The 22,137-nt window shown below is 43.8% G+C and overlaps 1 protein-coding gene across 1 annotated transcript in view; it reads left to right on the top strand.

The window, feature by feature from the left end:
• The window catches only part of COL6A3 (collagen type VI alpha 3 chain), a 722,910-nt gene that overhangs the window by 387,579 nt on the left and 313,194 nt on the right, over nucleotides 1-22,137 (top strand). Inside the window, 1 exon segment of the mRNA XM_030209050.1 lies at nucleotides 4,732-4,767. Coding sequence (XP_030064910.1) covers nucleotides 4,732-4,767 — 36 coding nt within the window.

The following is a 22,137-nucleotide window of genomic DNA, read 5'->3' as shown; positions in this document are numbered from 1 at the left end:
TGTCACCGACAGTGGCCAATCCAGGTCAAGGGCACCTGGCACGCTCCCCAAACGTAAAAACATTCCAGACAAGTTATACCTAAAAATGAGGAATTTTTCCAGTCCATTTAATAGCGGTCTATGGACTTGTCCTTTAGGAATCTATCTAACCCCTTTTTAAACTCCGTCAAGCTAACCGCCCGTACCACGTTCTCCGGCAATGAATTCCAGAGTCTAATTACACGTTGGGTGAAGAAAAATTTTCTCCGATTCGTTTTAAATTTACCACACTGTAGCTTCAACTCATGCCCTCTAGTCCTAGTATTTTTGGATAGCGTGAACAGTCGCTTCACATCCACCCGATCCATTCCACTCATTATTTTATACACTTCTATCATATCTCCCCTCAGCCGTCTCTTCTCCAAGCTGAAAAGCCCTAGCCTTCTCAGCCTCTCTTCATAGGAAAGTCGTCCCATCCCCACTATCATTTTCGTCGCCCTTCGCTGTACCTTTTCCAATTCTACTATATCTTTTTTGAGATACGGAGACCAGTACTGAACACAATACTCCAGGTGCGGTCGCACCATGGAGCGATACAACGGCATTATAACATCCGCACACCTGGACTCCATACCCTTCTTAATAACACCCAACATTCTATTCGCTTTCCTAGCCGCAGCAGCACACTGAGCAGAAGGTTTCAGCGTATCATCGACGACGACACCCAGATCCCTTTCTTGATCCGTAACTCCTAACGCAGAACCTTGCAAGACGTAGCTATAATTCGTGTTCCTCTTACCCACATGCATCACTTTGCACTTGTCAACATTGAACTTCATCTGCCACTTGCACGCCCATTCTCCCAGTCTCGCAAGGTCCTCCTGTAATCGTTCACATTCCTCCTGCGACTTGACGACCCTGAATAATTTTGTGTCATCGGCGAATTTAATTACCTCACTAGTTATTCCCATCTCTAGGTCATTTATAAATACATTAAAAAGCAACGGACCCAGCACAGACCCCTGCGGGACCCCACTAACTACCCTCCTCCACTGAGAATACTGGCCACGCAATCCTACTCTCTGCTTCCTATCTTTCAACCAGTTCTTAATCCATAATAATACCCTACCTCCGATTCCATGACTCTGCAATTTCTTCATGAGTCTTTCGTGCGGCACTTTGTCAAACGCCTTCTGAAAATCCAGATATACAATATCAACCGGCTCCCCATTGTCCACATGTTTGCTTACCCCCTCAAAAAAATGCATTAGATTGGTGAGGCAAGACTTCCCTTCACTAAATCCGTGCTGACTTTGTCTCATCAGTCCATGTTTTTGTATATGCTCTGCAATTTTATTCTTAATAATAGCCTCCACCATCTTGCCCGGCACCGACGTCAGACTCACCGGTCTATAATTTCCCGGATCTCCTCTGGAACCTTTCTTAAAAATCGGAGTAACATTGGCTACCCTCCAGTCTTCCGGTATTACACTCGATTTTAGGGACAGATTGCATATTTCTAACAGTAGCTCCGCAAGTTCATTTTTTAGTTCTATTAATACTCTGGGATGAATACCATCAGGTCCCGGTGATTTACTACTCTTCAGCTTGCTGAACTGACCCATTACATCCTCCAAGGTTACAGAGAATTTGTTTAGTTTCTCCGACTCCCCCGCTTCAAATATTCTTTCCGGCACCGGTGTCCCCCCCAAATCCTCCTCGGTGAAGACCGAAGCAAAGAATTCATTTAATTTCTCCGCTACGGCTTTGTCCTCCTTGATCGCCCCTTTAACACCATTTTCGTCCAGCGGCCCAACCGACTCTTTGGCCGGTTTCCTGCTTTTAATGTATCTAAAAAAGTTTTTACTATGTATTTTTGCTTCCAACGCTAATTTCTTCTCAAAGTCCTTTTTTGCCCTCCTTATCTCCGCTTTGCATTTGGCTTGGCATTCCTTATGATCTATCCTGTTACTTTCAGTTGGTTCTCTTCTCCACTTTCTGAAGGATTGTTTTTTGGCTCTAATGATTTCCTTTATCTTACTGTTTAGCCACGCCGGCTGACGTTTAGTCTTTTTTCCCTTTTTTCTAATACGTGGAATATATTTGTCCTGAACTGAAACAACAGTATGTGTGACATTCAAAAACTGGTGTTCAGACGTGGAGGGGCATAATCGAACAGGGCGCCCAAGTTTTCCTGAGGGCATCCTCGCAGGACGTCCCGGCGAAGGGGCGGGGAAACCCGTATTATCAAAACAAGATGGACATCCATCTTTCATTTAGATACTACAGTCGGGGACGCCCAAATCTCAACATTTAGGTCAACCTTAGAGATGGTCGTCCTTAGAGATGGTCGTCCTCGGTTTTCAGGGGTAATGGAAACCGAGGACGCCCAGCTCAGAAACGACCAAATGCAAACCCTTTGATCATGAAAGGAGCCAGCACTCGTAGTGCACTGGTCCCCCTGACATGCCAGGACACCAACTGGGCACCCTAGGGGGCACTGCAGTGGACTAACTGATGCACTAACTGAACGGAAAAAGGCATGCAGTGGTCACTAACCACCTCCCACCCTGAAAAAAACAACTTTAAAAACTTTTTTTTTAAGAGTATGGGTAAAGGATGTCCTTCACTATGCCTCTGTCCCTGTGATGGCAGTTGAGAGGACGTCCAAAATGTGGATGCTTCTGTGAGAAGGATGTCCATGCCTGGATGTTTCTGTGAGAAGAATGTCCATGCCTTTGCTATGCCTCGGACACCACCTTTATTTATTTATTTGGATTTTGGATCACAAGTAGCAGCAGTGGGATTTGAGCTGGCCACCTCTGGATTGCAAGACCAGTGCTCTAACCACTAGGCCACTCCTCCACCTTGAAATTTGGCTGTCCCTGTGGGGGGGAGCAGTTGAGGAAGTCCAAAATGTTTGAAAGAAGGACATCCACGCCTTCGTTATGCCTCCGCTGACACACACATACCTCCCCCCCCCCCCCAGGGACCTAAATACTGGCCCCCCACAGGGACAGCCAAATTTCAAGGGAGTGGAGTGGAGGAGTGGGGGGGGGGGCAGTATTTAGGTCCCTGGGGGGGGGGGAGGTATGTGTGTGTCAGCGGAGGCATAACGAAGGCGTGGATGTCCTTCTTTCAAACATTTTGGACGTCCACAAGTGCTCCCCCCCACAGGGACAGCCAAATTTCAAGGTAGTGGAGTGGAGGAGTGGCCTAGTGGTTAGAGCACTGGTCTTGCAATCCAGAGGTGGCTGATTCAAATCCCACTGCTGCTATTTGTGATCCAAAATCCAAATAAATAAGTAAAAGGGGTGTCAGAGGCATAGCAAAGGCATAGACATCCTTCTCACAGAAACATCCATATTTTGGAAGGGTCGGACGTCCTTCACCCATACTCTAAAAAAAAAAAAAGAAAAGACAAAAGTTTTTAAAGTTGTTTTTTTTCGGGGTGGGAGGTGGTTAGTGACCACTGGGGGAGTCAGGGGAGGTCATCCCCGATTCCCTCCGGTGGTCATCTGGTCAGTCATAAAAAAAAGGACCAAGTAAAGTTGGCCAAGTGTTTGTCAGGGACGCCCTTCTTTTTTCCATTATAGTTTGAGGATGCCCATCTGTTAGGCACGCCCCAGTCCTGCCTTCACTACACCTCCGACACGCCCCCGGGAACATTTGTCGTCCCCGCGATGAAAAGCAGTTGGGGATGCCCAAAATCGGCTTTCGATTATGCTGATTTGGGCGAGAGAAGAACGTCCATCTCCCGATTTGTGTCGAAAGATGAGCGCCCTTCTCTTTCGAAAATAAGCTTGATAGTAATATATCCCATCGTCAATGCAGTATTAGTCAAATCCATAATTTGTTCTTGTAATATCTCAGTAGGATACTCTGACAAGGGCAGGTAAGTAGTGCAATCTTGTAATTGTCGCTGTATTTCACCGACATAAGCTAAAGTACTTTGTATGACTACTGCACCACCCTTGTCAGCGCGTCAAATCACTGTGGTGGAATCATTCAGCAAGACTGAAATTGCTGCTGTTTCTTCACTTGACAAGTTATTTCCATTTACTGTATTAGAATGAGAGAACTGGAGTGCATCATGAAGAACTAACTTTTTAAAGGTGACCAAAATAGGATCTAAAGGATCCGGAGGAGACCAGGTAGATTTCGGTCGAACCACAGAGATCTCAAACTGAACTTCTCTAGAAGAAAAAAACAACTTCAAAATCAAAGGTCTCACAAAGTGTTCAAAGTCAATCTGAAACCGGAACAAATCCAGCTTCCTTGTAGATACAAAAGATAGACCACAGGAGAACAACTTCAATTCAGCAGTTGATAACTATTTACTAGACAGATTTATCACCGTGGTCTTCAAACGTGTGTATGGATGGGACCGTTAGGTCTCCTGTCAACCTCTGCTGTTGCATCCCCAGGGTTGTTTGAATTGCCCCATGTCTAAAAAGTCCTCCGAGGAATCTGATCCACTGGAAGAGCTTGAAGAAGATGAATCAGAATCCTTAACTGGTTTATGCTTATGATCTTTATCAGATGTGGTAACAGACTCAATTATCCAACAATAAACTCTATTAGTAGTGTAATCCTTATCATCCCTATTGTACATCGCCTTGGGTGAATATCTTCATAAAGGTGGTTCATAAATCCAAATACATACATAAATTTGGCCTCATAATTATTAATATTATTTTCTGTGCCTTTAGAAGAAATTTTATTATTGTCACTTATTACTCTATTTGACAGGGTGGTTTTGGTCGAAGAAGCTCGCCAGGAGTTAAAGTAAGTGTTCATTTTTGTATTTTAGCAATTTTTAAATAGGGCTTAGAAAGTTATACCACTAATTCATGGCTCCTTTTAGAAAGCGCGCTACCGATTAGCATGCACTGAATGCGAAGAAGCCCATTCACTTACCATGGTCTTCTTCACATTCAGTACAGGTTAATCAATAGCACAGTTTTGTAAAAGGAGCCCTCAGTTTGTTATCCATCTGTTTGCCTGGGAGCATTATATCTGTAAGACATGGCAAATTGGGAACAGACTTTGGGGGAAACTAGAGCATAGGCATGGCACTTTATTGAAAATTACTTCAGGTTGATAAGGGGTATTTGCAATAAAGTCAAAACTGAAAAATACAAAAAAAAAACCCATCTTTTTCACAAACTTCATCATTGAACACTGATTATGATTAGTGCAGGGTCTGAGCATGGGCAGAACCAAAGCAATCCCAGAACTTGTCTGGATAGCAGCGATATTCAGTTTGCTATCCAGATAACTTGATCCTGATAACTTAGGACAGAAAAAAACTATCCTAAGTTATCCATATAAATTATCTTGATAGTGGACTGACTTCCGCTATCTGGATAACTTCTGATGATGACCATGCTATTGGGATTTCCAGATGTTACCAACCTTTTACAAAATTGTTGACTTTGGTGTTGAATTCAGCAGCAAACAGTTGGTTACATTGTTGCATGTTCAAAAGAGCATGTGTCTTTAGCAATTTCAGCTGTAAAGAATATTCATACTTTATGCTTTTATGTTTAAATATTATGAATATAGTAAATGCAATCAAAACATCTGAAAACTTTTTATTTTATAATAATAAACCTCTCTTAGATGCATTGTCTAGTTTTTTCTTTTTTTTTAATCATATATATATATGCTGTCAATAAATTCCTTATCCATATAGGATAATACCTAAGTTACTGACCCCTCAGTGGAAACAAGATAAAGCACAAAGATCATAATGGTCATCAAAAACTCTCCTATGAGACTAATATGGAGACCATAATCCAGTGGTTCCCAAACCTGGTCCTGGAGGCACCCCAGTTTTCTCTCTGACTCGTCCTCATGCAAAAACAGGAAGTGATGTCAGAGGAGGTGGGATGGGCCAGAGGGAAAGCTTTGGAGCAAGCCTCAGGGAGCATATGTGCAATGTTGCTGCTGCTGCTGGAGACCAACACAAGAGCACCTTTAAAGGTAGGCCATTGAGAGGAGCAGATGCCCTGGGTGGGGTAGGGGAGTGAGCAGCAGACCAGCAAACAGAACTGGAGGGGCCACTGGTGGAAACTGTGGCTGAGGAGGTGAGCTCCAGCAGCCATGAGAAGAGAGCTTTGTGCTGCTCGACACCAAGTCTGTGTCGCTGCTCATGGGAGTAGAGAGGAGAGAGGGAGAGGTGCTGGAGAATGGGAGGGAGGGAAGAGATAGAGATATCACGGACCCCAGGACAGAGAGATAATGGACCCCAGGGAAGATAGAGGGAAGGGTGTGAAAGGATTTGGGGATGGGAGGGAGGGAGATTATCAGTCCTTTAGGTAATAGAAGGGGGTGGGATTTGATATACCTCCTTTCTGTGGTTACAATCAAAGCTGTTTACATATTATATACAGATACTTATTTGTACTTGGGGCAATGGAAGGTCAAGTGACTTGCCCAGAATCACAAGGAGCTGCAGTGTGAAATAAATAACGAATAAATAAAATGTCTTTAATTGTATAATCATAATTTAATCTATTTTAATTGCACAATTAATTGTGATTAAAATTGTTAATTGAAATGCAGCCCTAATTTAAACCAGTCATTACAGTGATCTAATAGTCTGTGGTTGGAAGTCAAGCACCAGCGCTTCTTCTGGAACTCTGCAAACATAGGTCATTAAGGGGCTCATTTTCAAAGCACTTAGATTAAGTATCACAATTGCATAACTATGACTGTTTCTGCTGTATCCAAAGTCCCAGCCAACATGGTAAGCATAAGACTTGCACCAGTCCAACCTATTAAAATTAAAAATATCAAAGTTCTCCTATTCTTTGTTTGACTTGATGTATTTCTATTCATATGTTTAATAAAATTGTTTAGATTTAAAAATGAGATAGCTTGTCATAAACTCACTAATAGGTAAAATAATCAGGTAAATCTATATCAATATTATTATACAAATACTAAAAACAAAATAAAACAGTCACAATATTCAATAACAGCCTAATGGAAGATTAGCCACACAAAGTTCAATTAATTTGGTAGGTTACCAAATTGCATAAGAACATAATAGAAGCATACTGGGTCAGACCAATGGTCCATCTAGCCCAGTATCCTTTTTCCAACAGTGGCCAAGCCAGGTCACAAGTATCTGGCAGAAACCCAGATCATGGCAACATTCCCTGCTACCAATCCCAGGGTAAGCAGCGGCTTTGCCATGTCTGTCTCAATAGCAGGCTGTGGACTTTTCCTCCAGGAACTTGTCCAAACCTTTTTAAAATCCAGATACGCTAACCACTATTACTATATCCTCTGGCAACGAGTGAAAAAATATTTCCACCTATTTGTTTTAAAAGTATTTCCATATAACGTCTTTGAGTGTCCCCTAGTCTTTGCACTTTTAGAACAAGTAAAAATTTGATTTACTTCTACTCATTCTACACCACTCAGGATTTTGTAGACTTCAATCATATCTCTCCTCATCCATCTCTTTTCCAAGCTGAAGAGCCCTAACTTCTTTAGCCTTTTCTCATATAAGAGGAGTTCCATTCCCTTTATCATTTTGGTCACTGAACCTTTTCTAATTCCACAATCCTGCCTGCTTCAGGATCTTGTAAAACCAGTTATCAAGTACCTGGACATGTAGTGTAACTCAAACACAAACCTAAAAAGAAAAGACAAACCATGGAGCCAATGAATCACATGAGGAGAAGTACCACAGTTTCAGCACTGGTGGAAGCTGCCCGGGTGCCTTGTGCTAATCTGAGAGAGTCAGATTCCTGGGTCTGGCAGTCCTCTCTCTTCATCTCTCTCTTACCCTGCACCTGGTTTGTTGGCGGCAGTCTCCGCAGCTTCATTTCAGCGGCTCCAGCTTGAGCACTGATTGCTTGCAGCGTTGCTGTGCTTGTAGGCATGGGGGGGGGGGGGGGTGAATCTGCATTGACATCGGGAGCAGCTGACACACGGCCTTCAGCAGCTGTTCCAGTTTCAGCAGGAACTGCTGACAATTTGGATTTGGTAAACCACACAGACTGGTTACTGAGGGCCTCCTTCCGAAGGGGGGGGGGGGTGGCGGGGTTGATTTCCCTCAAGATTTTATATGTGCAATGTACCAGTCCTGGAAATTGGGTGGAGGAGACCTATTGACGGGGACACTCAGGTGGTGGTGCAGACTTCCATAGTGGCCTAGGCTGGATTGGGACTCGAGCTAGAGTATCTGGAGGTCAGGCTTTTGGAAGATAAGTTTAGGATCCAAGAAGACTTAGGTAATGTCTTTAGAAATCTTGAAGGGAAGGATTTCTCTCACCAAGAAAATCTCTCATTGATCAGTATATTTCACAGGGATGAGCTCTCTGAATTGATTTCCTTCAGAATATGGAGGAAGGATCCAACTGAAAATAATAGGAAACAGAACAAGGAATGGTAAGTCAACTGCAAAGCGCTGAAAAGGAAGGCAAAGAGAGACTTTGAAAAGAAGATTGCATTGGAGGCAAAAAACATATAGTAAAACTTTTTTAGCTTTATTAAAAGCAAGAAGCCAGCAAGGGAATCAGTTGGACCACTAGATGGCCAAGGGATAAAGGGGGCAGTCAGAGAAGACAAGCCCATAGCGGAGAGATTAAATTAATTCTTTGCTGCAGTCTTCACTGAGGAAGATATGGGAGAGATACTGGTGCCAGAAATGATATTCAATGCTAACGAGTCAGAGAAACTGAATTAAATTTCTGTAAACCTGAAGGATATAATGGGGCAATTTGACAAATTGAAGAGTAGCAAATTGCCTGGACTGGATGGTATACATCCCAGAGTATTGATAGAATTGAAAAATGCAGAACTATTGTTAGTAATATGTAATTTATCTTTAAAATCAAGCATGGTACCATAAGATTGGAGGGTGGCCAATGTAAAGCCAGTTTTTAAAAGGGTTCCAGAGGTGATCCGGGAAATTACAGACCAGTGAGCCTGATGTCAGTGCCGGGCAAAATGGTAGAGACTATTATACAGTACAAAATTACAGAACATATACATAAGCATAGACTAATGAGACAAAGCCAACATGGATTTAGTGAAGGAAAATCTTGCCTCACCAATCTATTACATTTCTTTGAAGGGGTGAACAAACGTGGATAAAGGTGAGCCGGTCGATGTTGTGTATCTGGAAATTGGAAAGTCATGGGATAGGAATCGTGCTATATGTTGGATGTCCCAGTTCTATACGTCCATTTTCCGTAGTTTGGAATGTGAAAAACGTCCATAAATTTTTTTTTTTATTATGGATTTCGATTTATGGCCATTTTCATAAAAACATCTAAAATCAGACTTAGACATCATATCGAAAATGCCCCTCCACGTCTCCCTAAAATCATAAAAAAAGCAGTGAAATCAGTTTCTTAGTTGAGGCTCTTCTGTCAGTATTTTTGGTCCTATAATATGCTCTATTGCTTCACTTCTCCAGATAACCCCTTTCTATAAATCCATGATACGTAGATCACGTGACGCCATGCTCGGAGGAAGATGCTAGTGTGGGTCTCTCCGGGCCCCCAGGCATCTCCCGTATAATCTGCAATGCAACTAAATAAAATCAACCTTAGATTTTGGGTGCTGACGATAGCTGGAGCAATTATACAGCTGGAGAAGGGAGTTGGCAGAGCGAACATGGCTGCGCGGTCGGCAAATAAAGAAAAATCTAAAAGTAAGGCTGCAGAGGAAAAAATGGTGGCGCCTCTAAGCCCAGCAGCCCACAAGGTCTCCTCCGTGTGGATAGCGGAGATGGCAACGGTAATGGAGGATCTGCTGGAGAGGCGGCTGGCGCCTCTTGACACTAAACTGGAACGGCTACATGCCCGAATAGAAGACATGTCCAAAGACTGGGCGGCTGTGCAAACCGAACAGCGGAGGTGGAAGACAGGATGGTTGTAGTAGAGGGTGTTCAGGGTGCTTTACAAAAGAAAGTGGCGGAGTTGGAGGCCAAAATCGAGGACCTCGAAAATAGGTCTAGAAGAAACAATTTGAGGCTGGTGGGCATGTCGGAGGTGCTGCCGGATAGAAAAATGGATTACTGAAGAATTGCAGCTTTCAGAGAGTAATGGGCCCCTACAGATCGAAAGAGCGCACAGGCTAGGACCAAGGACACAAGCAACAAATAGACCTAGAGTGATTATTCTCAAGGTCCTCAACTTTGCCAAGAAACAGGAGATATTGCAAGCCATCAGAGCGGGGAAAACGCTCAGCTATGACAAGAAAAAAATCCTATGCTTTCAAGATTACTCCGCAGGGGTGGCAGCGCAGCACAGAGCTTTCTCCCCCATCTGCTCAAGGTTGTTTGCTCTCAATTTCAAGCTTGCTTTAATGTATCCAGCAACCCTTAAAGTTACACAGGGAGGTTCTGTTTCCTCATGTACTTTGATGGAGGAAGCCAAGAAATGGAGGAGAGAGAAGAGGAAAGAACAAGGAAGACTGAAGGAAACGCCTAGTGAACTTACAGTTTGCGTGATCGTGTGGTTGGAAAAGTTGGAGATGGAAAGTACAGTACAACTAGAGGGCCAAGAGAGATAAGGGACGGAGGACGGTAAACAGCAAAGACTTTGAACTCTCTGACATTTGTTTCAGTCCCAGGTGTATTAGCAAACTGGCATGATAATGCTGGATGGCGGTGGAGTCCTGACTCAGGGCGGACACAGTTAGTAGAAAGTTGAATGGCTGAGAGGGGAGTGTATGGAAGGAAAGGGAGATGGAGATTTAGGGGGGGGGGGATAGGCGTATGAATCTGAATGCATGTTGTGGAAAACTTGTGCTACAGCTTATGAAGTGCAGGGATGCCTGGGGGGGCGTTTGAAGTGATCGTTCCTCTGGGGGGGAATATGTTGTTGTGGGGGGGGTTGGGGAGGAGGGGAGGGGAAGGGGATTTAGGTATCTTGGTTCAATGGGAAATGCAAGGTTAAGAATGAGGTGTTGGTAAGAAAATGAGTGGCAGAAGGACTGGCAACAGTTGGAAGGTGGGGGATGGAGGTTATGGAATCCCTACCTGTCTAGATTGAGCCTCAAGGGGGAGAAGTTTTATTGTCAATACCTTATGAGTATTGGAAGAGATACCTAATGTTAGAGATAAGGGATGTGGGGGGGGGGGGGAGGGGGAGGTTTAACAATCATTAATGAATGACTTCAGAGAATCAATGTATTCAGTACATTTGGGTAGCAGGGGGGAGTAAGAGGGTATGTAAATGTGAAACATTTGATGACCGTATGTACTGTTATAGCTTTATTGGGTAAGCTTTGGTATTGGCATTCCTGTTGTATTGCTGATGGTTGTGTTACATTGGTGTGTCATCACTAAAAATTGTTGAAACATACAGTGGGGGAAATAAGTATTTGATCCCTTGCTGATTTTGTAAGTTTGCCCACTGACAAAGACATGAGCAGCCCATAATTGAAGGGTAGGTTATTGGTAACAGTGAGAGATAGCACATCACAAATTAAATCCGGAAAATCACATTTTGGAAAGTATATGAATTTATTTGCATTCTGCAGAGGGAAATAAGTATTTGATCCCTCTGGCAAACAAGACCTAATACTTGGTGGCAAAACCCTTGTTGGCAAGCACAGCGGTCAGACGTCTTCTGTAGTTGATGATGAGGTTTGCACACATGTCAGGAGGAATTTTGGTCCACTCCTCTTTGCAGATCATCTCTAAATCATTAAGAGTTCTGGGCTGTCGCTTGGCAACTCGCAGCTTCAGCTCCCTCCATAAGTTTTCAATGGGATTAAGGTCTGGTGACTGGCTAGGCCACTCCATGACCCTAATGTGCTTCTTCCTGAGCCACTCCTTTGTTGCCTTGGCTGTATGTTTTGGGTCATTGTCGTGCTGGAAGACCCAGCCACGACCCATTTTTAAGGCCCTGGCGGAGGGAAGGAGGTTGTCACTCAGAATTGTACGGTACATGGCCCCATCCATTCTCCCATTGATGCGGTGAAGTAGTCCTGTGCCCTTAGCAGAGAAACACCCCCAAAACATAACATTTCCACCTCCATGCTTGACAGTGGGGACGGTGTTCTTTGGGTCATAGGCAGCATTTCTCTTCCTCCAAACACGGCGAGTTGAGTTCATGCCAAAGAGCTCAATTTTTGTCTCATCTGACCACAGCACCTTCTCCCAATCACTCTCGGCATCATCCAGGTGTTCACTGGCAAACTTCAGACGGGCCGTCACATGTGCCTTCCGGAGCAGGGGGACCTTGCGGGCACTGCAGGATTGCAATCCGTTATGTCGTAATGTGTTACCAATGGTTTTCGTGGTGACAGTGGTCCCAGCTGCCTTGAGATCATTGACAAGTTCCCCCCTTGTAGTTGTAGGCTGATTTCTAACCTTCCTCATGATCAAGGATACCCCACGAGGTGAGATTTTGCGTGGAGCCCCAGATCTTTGTCGATTGACAGTCATTTTGTACTTCTTCCATTTTCTTACTATGGCACCAACAGTTGTCTCCTTCTCGCCCAGCGTCTTACTGATGGTTTTGTAGCCCATTCCAGCCTTGTGCAGGTGTATGATCTTGTCCCTGACATCCTTAGACAGCTCCTTGCTCTTGGCCATTTTGTAGAGGTTAGAGTCTGACTGATTCACTGAGTCTGTGGACAGGTGTCTTTCATACAGGTGACCATTGCCGACAGCTGTCTGTCATGCAGGTAACGAGTTGATTTGGAGCATCTACCTGGTCTGTAGGGGCCAGATCTCTTACTGGTTGGTGGGGGATCAAATACTTATTTCCCTCTGCAGAATGCAAATAAATTCATATACTTTCCACAATGTGATTTTCCGGATTTAATTTGTGATGTGCTATCTCTCACTGTTACCAATAACCTACCCTTCAATTATGGGCTGCTCATGTCTTTGTCAGTGGGCAAACTTACAAAATCAGCAAGGGATCAAATACTTATTTCCCCCACTGTAAATCCACGATATGTATTTCAAGCCTGAAACTCAAATTCTTGTGGTGTGCTATACAATCTTCTTAAACTCAAAAATTGACTCATTGGCAAATTATCTTTCAAACATCACACATGGAGGGGCATTTTCAAAAGAAACGTCCAAGTTGTGATTTGGACATCTTTGTAAAACGTCAAAATCCAGGGGTGGGGAAACCCGTATTTTCGAAAAAAGATGGACATCCATCATTCGTTTTGAAAATACAGTCAGTGATGTCCAGATCCTTAAATTTGTACGTCCCTAGATTTGGACGTCCTTGGATCTGGACGTTTCTGACTTTTGGCGATTTTCGAAACCAAAGACGTCCATGTCAAAAGCGTCCAAATGCAAGCCATTTGGAGGTGGGAGGAGCCAGCATTTCTAGTGCACTGGTCCCCCTGACATGCCAGGACACCAACCGGGCACCCTAGGGGGCACTGCAGTGGACTTCAAAATTTGCTCCCAGGAACATAGCTCCCTTACCTTGTGTGCTGAGCCCCCCAACCCCCCCCCCCAAAAAAAAAAAACCACTACCCACAATTGTACACTACTACCATAGCCCTTATGGGTGAAGGGGGGCACCTATGTATGGGTACAGTGGGTTTGTAGTGGGTTTTGGAGAGCTCGCTGTTTCCTCCACAAATGTAACAGGTGGGGGGGGGGTATGGGCCTGGGTCTGCCGGTCTGAAGTGTACTGCAGTACCCACTAAAACTGCTCCAGGGACCTGCATGCACTGTCATGGACCGGAGTATGGCATCTGAGGTTGGCATAGAGGCTGGCACGAAATATTTTAAAGACGTTTTTTGAGGGTGGGAGGGGGTTAGTGACCACTGGGGGAGTAACGGGAGGTCATCCCCGATTCCCTCCAGTGGTCATCTGATCATTTCAGGCACCTTTTTGTGCCTTATTCGTTAAAAAAAAACACATCCAGGTGAAAATGCCCAAGTGTTCGTCAGGGACGTCCTTGCTTTTTTCGATTATGGGTCAAAGACGTCCAAGTGTTAGGCACACCCAAGTCCCACCTTCGCTATGCCTCCAACATGCCCCCTTGAAATTTGGACGTCCTTGCAACGGACTGCAGTTGGAGACGTCCAAAATTGGGTTTCGATTATACTGATTTGGATGCCTCTGTGAGAAGGACATCCATCTTCCGTTTTATGTCGAAAGATGGATGTCGTTCTCTTTCGAAAATGAGCCCGATAGTGATGCTAGTTATGTAAAAATTTGTTTCCATCAGTTGATTTACAAAAAATTGTGGTCTCAAAGCAAAAAGCTATTATTGCCAAATTGAAACTTTGCTGTATTTTACTAGTAGTATTTGTATAGTAATATTTTTCCATTTTGTGCCTGTTAGATCTTCCTCTGCTTTATTTGCCTTCATCCATATTTATCTTCCTAAAAATTTGGCTGAATATCTTGCAAAATGTTCAACTCAAAAATATCTTTTGTTCTTCCTGTATCAAATATCTATCAATGTTACTTCTTCGCCAGGACCTAGAAAGAACACATAATAAGCAAACTCTTTAAAGCATGATTGTCCACTGGCAATGTTCGACCAAAGTTTTTCAAGATTACTATGTCTTATACAAGATTTGTGTTCTGGTAATTCTGTATGTAACTTCCTATCTTACCAATATAAATCAAATTGTAAGGGCATAGATGACATTCACTGTATTACTATTAGAAGAACTATGTAACTTTATCATTATAGGAGTACCATCTACTGAAAAAGTCTCCAGCACAATCATTTGTTTACAAAAAATTGCAGTTACCAGACTTAAAATGGTCAATGACAGGAGGACACCTTGATCAGTGTGGCAAGGTGGAAGAGACTAATAAGTCTTAGGGGTCCTTTTGCTAAGTTGTGGTAAGCCTTAGTGTGTGTTTACTGCAGCATAAAATGACATGCCGTGGGATCCGCTCAGGTAATTTTCTGACCTGCACACACAAACCACATGCTAAAAAATATTTCTAATTTTTTGAAAACTTTATTTAATGTTCAGCAGTCATAGCAACAGCAAACAGAGCTCCCAAACCACCTCTATGCTTGTCTAAAGTCAATTTTACATAGCTCAGCCTAGGGACTTTACCTCTCCACACAAACAACTGGAGGATCCCTCTATAAAAATGTTCCTCCTTCCTCAACACACCCAAAGGGGCACCATCTGCAGGGGATATAAAAGTTTCGGCAACATGAACATCTTTAAAAGTGTGCATCTGCCTATCAGAGAGTGGGGGAGTTCTTTCTAGTGCTCACAAAGTTGTTTAACATTTTCCAGAGGGATGCACACCAGTGTTGCCAGGTGGGCGGTTTTACCGCCCAATTGGGCGGTTTTCCGCGACCTGCCGTGGGAAATTTTTGCCCGCGGTGGGTTGCGGTTTTTTGGGCTTCTTTTGTGTCTTTTGGGCGGTTTTTTAGGTGTTTTTTTCGGCTGCGGGGGGCGGGGTTAGTGACATTTTGGGCGGGGTTAGTGACGTTCTGGGCGGGGCCGATGACAGCGGGGGCAGGGTGGTGACGCAGGGGTGGGGGTGTCAGGGGCGGGGTTTGAGTTTGGGCGGGTTTTGGGCTGGATTTGGGCTCCTTTGGGTGGGAAAAAAATTTTCCACCTGGGAACCCTGATGCACACATTAAGGTGATGCAAGCACTGCCTGTCAGATGTCAAATGGATCCCCAAATATTGCATGGCTACCGGAGTCCTGCAAAGGGCCTCCCCCCCCCCAAAGAAGCCACACACAATCCCTGACCACCCAAATATTCTGATTTGTCGTAATTAATGCGCAATCCAGAAAATCATCCAAAAGAGGTGATCAGCTCAATAAGGAGCCCCAAATCCTCAGCCGGTCGAGCCAAGAAAATCAACATCAGCAAAAAGATGGATCCGCTGCTCATGGGCTCCAACTGGGATTCCACGGATATCCGGCGCTAATTAGATTTTCTGGGCCAGGGGTTCCAAAGTCAAATGAAATAACAGGGGGGGGACAGTGGACACCCCAGCTGTGTAACCCTAGCTAACAAAAAAGGCTCGGTTAACACCCCATTAACAATCAGCTGTACCTCAGGCTTATCATACCAAAGATGCACTCACGAACAAAAGGAGGAGCCTCTCCCATATATCTCTAAAATCTAATGCATGTACATCCAATTCACACAAAGGCCTTTTCAGCATCTATGCTCAACAGAGCCGATGGGCTAGCTCCCATAGAACTCAAAGCCATGATCACTTGCAAAATATTCACAGATGCATATCAGCTAAGTACAAAGCCCGTTTGATCCTCATGTATCAGATTATGGAGAACACGATTCAGCCTGAGAGATAAACATTTTTGCCCAGAGTTTCATATCATGATTATCAGAGATCTTTGCCAAGAGTTTCATGTCATGATTATTAGAGAGATAAGGCGATAGGACTCCACCCATTCCAGATCTTTCTCAGGTTTTGGAAACTACAAGACATGAACCTGATTTTGGTAGGCCCAATCCCCCCCCCCCCCCCCCCCCACACACACACAGTTGAGCCTGGGCCTGATACATGTGCTACAAAGCCGGAGCTACCCGGTCTGCCATCATTTTATAGAATTCTGCCCCGTACCCATCAGGTCTGGGAGCCTTCCCCAACTGCATCAAAGCAATTGCTTCCCGAATTTCACCAACTCCAATAGGAGCATCCAACACTCTCTGCTCCACCTCTGAAAACATGGGCAAATGCAAACCCTGAAAAAAGGCGTCTCTCATCCCTGTATCATATGGTGCACTCATATACAACTCTTTATAATAATCCACAAAGGCTTGTGTAACCTCCCAGGGGCTTTGAAGGACCCGAGTCCCGACCTCACTTTGGCAATAAACTGCCTGCTCTTACTCGGATGTACCAAATTTACCAATAACGTCCCTGATTTATTCTCCCATTTATGGAGTTTATACTTTTAGAGTAAAATATTACATTGGGCTCATTGCGTGAGAAGCTGATCCACCTGGGCATGAATGGCAATATACATAGTACGAAACTGATGTTGGCATTGAGCTGCCCGCAGTTGTTCAAGCGAAGTCAACAGCTGCCTATCTCATTCTTTACGCTCATGACTGACATACAAAATTATATGGCCATGCAACACAACCTTGGCCATCTTCCACAACACAACAGGATTAACCTGACCTAGTATCATTAAGCTCTAAAAATCCTGCCACTCCTTCCACAAATAGGACACAAATTTAGAGTTATGATGTAACAAGGGATTACATTTCCAAGTTCTAGAGCCTGCGCGTCTGTCAAATGCAAAGTAATCTCCACCGCCTCATGGTCTGAAACCACCATTGGGTCAATATTAGCCTGCAACAACTGGGAAAAACAGTGCACTGGGAGCAACACATAATCCAGGTTTGCATACACTTGATGCACCTGAGAAAAATCCGTAAACTCTGAATCGCTTGGATGTAGCGACCACCATGTATCAAGATGCCCTAACTGGTTTATCACAAAATTAACTCCTTTATGGTGGTGATCTGCTCCGGGGGGCCTAGGTGGCTTACAGTCAATAATGGGGTTCTGCAGTAATATTAAAATCACTACCCAGCAGCAACTGGTAATCCTGATATTGCATTAGCAACACTATCACTTGGGAATAAAAACCATGGTCATAGGCATTGGGGCCATAACGACTGCAAAACATTACCTTGCACCCCAGGAACACTCCCAAGGCCATAACACCCACCCCTGATGATCTTTAATAGTCTTATGGAGCTGCCAGTCCAGCCCTTTCATAATCAGAATGGCAACTCCTCTCTGACGAGTGTTATATGTGGAGGAGAGTATTTCATCCACCCGTTGTCTGCGCAGCTTACCATGTTCCACTTCTGAGAGATGCATCTCCTGCAAAACAGCCATAGCTGCTCCCCACTGTTGCAAGTAGGTGAGAAACCAGCTCGCTTGACAGAAGAGTGAATACCATTAACATTTAAAGAATTGATTTTGAGATCACCTATAATCCAAGGGCACCCAAGATTCCATCCAGACAACCATCACATCCAACTCGCGGGACAAAGGGGTCCCAGCCAGCCCCCTGCCCCACCCCCATCTCTCTGAAGCCATCCACCAAAGAGCTACCCAACACCACACCACCATCCCCAAACACAACGTGCACTGACCCACTGCATAATCCCCCCATCCATCCCCTCTTAAACCACACACACACACTCACCACACAAACCAACCAGTCATTCCATACCAACCAACTCACATTACCCAATCCATCCCCATCATAGGACTCCATACAGAGACCCCCCCCCCCAAGAAAACATTAAAGAACACTTGACATCCCCACAAAACCTATAGTAGAGAAACACAGAATAGTATATGAACGCAAGTGAACTCCAGCAGCAAAACCCTGGCAGATGTTACCACAAAATCATCCTAGAAGAAGGAAAAGTGTCCCAGTATGTCCCATAGTTCTGCCTTAACTTGTTCCCGCCTTAATCTAACCCATCCCCATCCATCCCTGTGGGGAATCTAACTCGTCCCTGCTCATCCCCGCAGGAATCAAACCTATCCCCGCCTGTCCCCACCGCAAGTAATCTCCTCCATCCCAGCTCCTGGTCCACCCAGCCCTTGTCATGCCGCAGTCACTTTGACACATCTCCCCAAAGAAAGCCAGATTCTATAAGCAGTAAAAATACTAGTAAAAGTAACATAAATCATTTTCTTCCGTACTCTGCTAAGACAGCAAATGAATAGATCAGCACAGGACCCAAAGCAGTCCAAATTCCAAAACAAGTCATAAATAACACAGATTGTTCAACCACCTTTAGGATTCACCTTGGGTTTAAAAAGCAAAACCATGTGGATGTAAGGACTGGATAAATGAATTAAAATAAAGTTTAAAGCAAATGTCCTTAATATGTAATACTTGGAAGCAGTAATTAAACATGTCTCAATCCCCCCCCCCCCCCCATCTCCTCCTGTCCTTCTCTATACAATTGTTTTATCTTTGTGATACCTTTTACCCATACATTGTATTACCCCTTTGATACTTTGTACCCATACATTGTTATCTCTGTGATACCTTGTACCCATACATTGTAAGCCACACTGAACCTGCTATTGAGCGGGAAAGAGCGGGGTATAAATGCTATAAATAAATAAATAGTGATAGAATATTCACATAGCAAGCAGCTTGAGGCAACAGATTTATTTTCTATGAAACATAATTAATTTTGTTTGAACTTAAGAACATAAGAATAGCCATACTGGGTCAGACCAATGGTTTATCTAGCCCAGTATCCTGCTTCCAACAGTGGCCAAGCTAGGTCACAAGTACCTGACAGAAACCCAGATAATGGCAACATTCCATGCTACCAATCCCAGGGCAAGCAGTTGTTTCCCCACATCTGGGGCACTCAGGGAATAAAAAGCCATAGCGGAGAGATTAAATGAAATCTTTGCTTCGGTCTTCACAGAGGAAGATTTGGGAGAGAAACCTGTGCCAGAAATGGTATTCAAAGCTGACGAGTTAGAGAAACTGAATGAAATCTCTATAAACTTGGAGGATGTAATGGGGCAATTTGACAAATTGAAGAGTAGCAAATCTCCTGGTCTTGAGGTATTCATTCCCGAGTACTGATAGAATTGAAAAATGAACTTGTGGAACTATTGTTAGTAATATATAATTTATCTTTAAAATCAAGCATGGTACCAGAAGATTGGAGGGTGGCCAATGTAATGCCAATTTTTAAAAAGGTTCCAGAGGAGATCTGGGAAATTATAGAGCAGTGAGTCTGACGTCGGTGCCGGGCTAAATGGTAGAGGCTATTATAAAGTACAAAATTACAGAGCATATTCAAAAGCATGGATTAATGAGACAAAGCCAACATGGATTTAGTGAAGTGAAATCTTGCCTCACCAATCTATTACATATCATTGAAGAGGTGAACAAACAGGTGGATAAAGGTGAGCTGGTTGATATTGTGTATCTGGATTTTCAAAAGGCATTTGACAGGATACCTCATGAAAACTGCAGAGGAAATGAGAGTCATGGTATAATAGGTGGTGTCCTATTGTGGATTAAAAACTGGTTAAAAGATAGAAAACAGAGAGTATTTTTTTGTTACATTTGTACCCCGTGCTTTCCCCACTCATGGCAGGCTCAATGCGGCTTACAGGTACTTATTTGTACCTGGGGCACTTGCCCAGAGTCACAAGGAGCTGCCTGTGTCTGAAGTGGGAATCGAACTCAGTTCCTCAGGACCAAAGCCCACCACCCTAACCACTAGGCCACTCCTCCACATACAGTAGGGTTAAACAGTCAGTATTCTCAATGGAGAAGGGTAGATAGTGGGGTTCCTCAGTGGTCTGTGCTGGGACCGCTGCTTTTCAACATATTTATAAATGACCTAGAGATGGGAGTAACTAGTGAGGTAATTAAATTTTCTGACAACACAAAGTTATTCAAAGTTGTTAAATCGCAAAAGGATTGTGAAAAATTACAAGCAGACCTTACGAGACTGGTAGACTGGGCATCTAAATGGCAGATGATTGTGTTCAGGAATATTGTGTTCAATCCTGGTCACTGCATCTCAATAAAGATATAGTGGAAATAGAAAAGGTACAGAGAAAGGCGATGAAAATGATAAAGGGGGTGGGATGACTTCCTTATGAGGAAAGGCTAAAGCAGCTAGGGCTTTTCTGCTTCAAGAAAAGTTGGCTGATGGGAGATATGATAGAGGTCTATAAAATAATGAGTGGAGTGGAACGGGTAGACGTGAATCGTTTGTTTACTCTTTCCAAAAATACTAGGACTAGGGGCATGCGATGAAGCTACAAAGTAGTAAATTTAAAACGAATCGGAGAAAATATTTCTTCACTCAGCGTATAGTTAAACTCTGGAATTCGTTGCCAGGGAATGTAGTAAAAGCAGTTAGCTTAGCAGGGTTTAAAAATGTTTGGATGGCTTCCTAAAGGAAAAGTCCATAGACTATTATTAAAATGGACTTGGAGAAAATCCACTGCTTAGTTCTGGAATAAGCAGCATAAAATGTTTTGTACTTTTTGGGGGATCTTGCCAGGTATTTGTGACCTGGATTGGCCACTGTTGGAAACAGGATACTGGGCTTGATGGACCTTTGGTCTGTCCCAGTATGGCAATACTTATGTACTTTTTCTCCAGGAATTTGTCCAAAACTTTTTTTTAAACCCAGATATGCTAACCGCTGTTACTACATCCTCTGGTAAAGAGTTCCAGAGCTTGGCAGCTAATGGTGTGCTGAACTGGACAATGCTGGGACATTTAGGCTGATGCTGAACAAAACTTCTGCAGGAAGGAAGCCCTTCCCTCATTATTCAATACCTCTCTGTGAAAAAGTAGTAATAAAAAAAGCAAGTGCATTGTTATAATATACCACTGCAATCTACAAAACAAAAGGAGCAAGTTCCCACATGCCATCTTTTTCTTAAATGCTCCTAGTTTTCAACCTAATTCATGTTTATTGTGGGATATAAATGTCATAAGTAAATAGATAGATAGATAGATAGAAACTCTTTAGTGGCCCTTTACCAGGAGGAAAAAACAAACAAACTCTGCACGCCTATAACCAGCCCCTCTAAATGACACACTGATTACAGTTTATAACAAATTACTACTCTACCTATGAAAAGTTATTCCGTTATTATACTTCCTCTGTGTACATCCATATGCTGCACAAGCCAGCATGTTTGAAAATATAAGTGAGATTAAATAAAAATGCCACCAGCAGTAAAGAACAACAACATGGATGCAGCAGATCATAGGTTTGCTTACTTTCTTTTGAGCGTACAGCGATGACAGCCCTGGCCAAGGTGTTCCACAATGGCATGACAAAGGTTTGTGACTGTGCAAGCCTTGAAAGATTTTGTGTGGTCTTTGGAGGCACGCAAAGTGGAGCTCAGAGGGCTTTTTGAAGCTTACTCTGCGCAGATTTCAGCGTGACCGGAAATCTCGTGAGGCACTGCTGGAAGTCTCAGCAGCCATTTTAAAAAAGTAGAGACAGCGAGAGGATCAGTGCCAGTGGACAGGAAAGAGTGGGGATCTTTCCTGCCCCAAAGAAGCCACTAGACCACCAGGGTACCTTGAGGTATGTGCCGGGAGGGCACCCTGCGGCTCGGGGGATAGAAGGCACTTCTGCAGGGATCTCGCAGCTCTGTAGTGCGCATAGCCCCCAAGAGGGTCAAAACCAAGTCCACGC

This window comes from Microcaecilia unicolor, chromosome 7 (assembly GCF_901765095.1).
Source record: "Microcaecilia unicolor chromosome 7, aMicUni1.1, whole genome shotgun sequence".
Taxonomy (NCBI): domain Eukaryota; kingdom Metazoa; phylum Chordata; class Amphibia; order Gymnophiona; family Siphonopidae; genus Microcaecilia; species Microcaecilia unicolor.
Note: the sequence above shows the minus strand (reverse complement) of the source record. Positions and strands in the feature narration are given on the sequence as shown.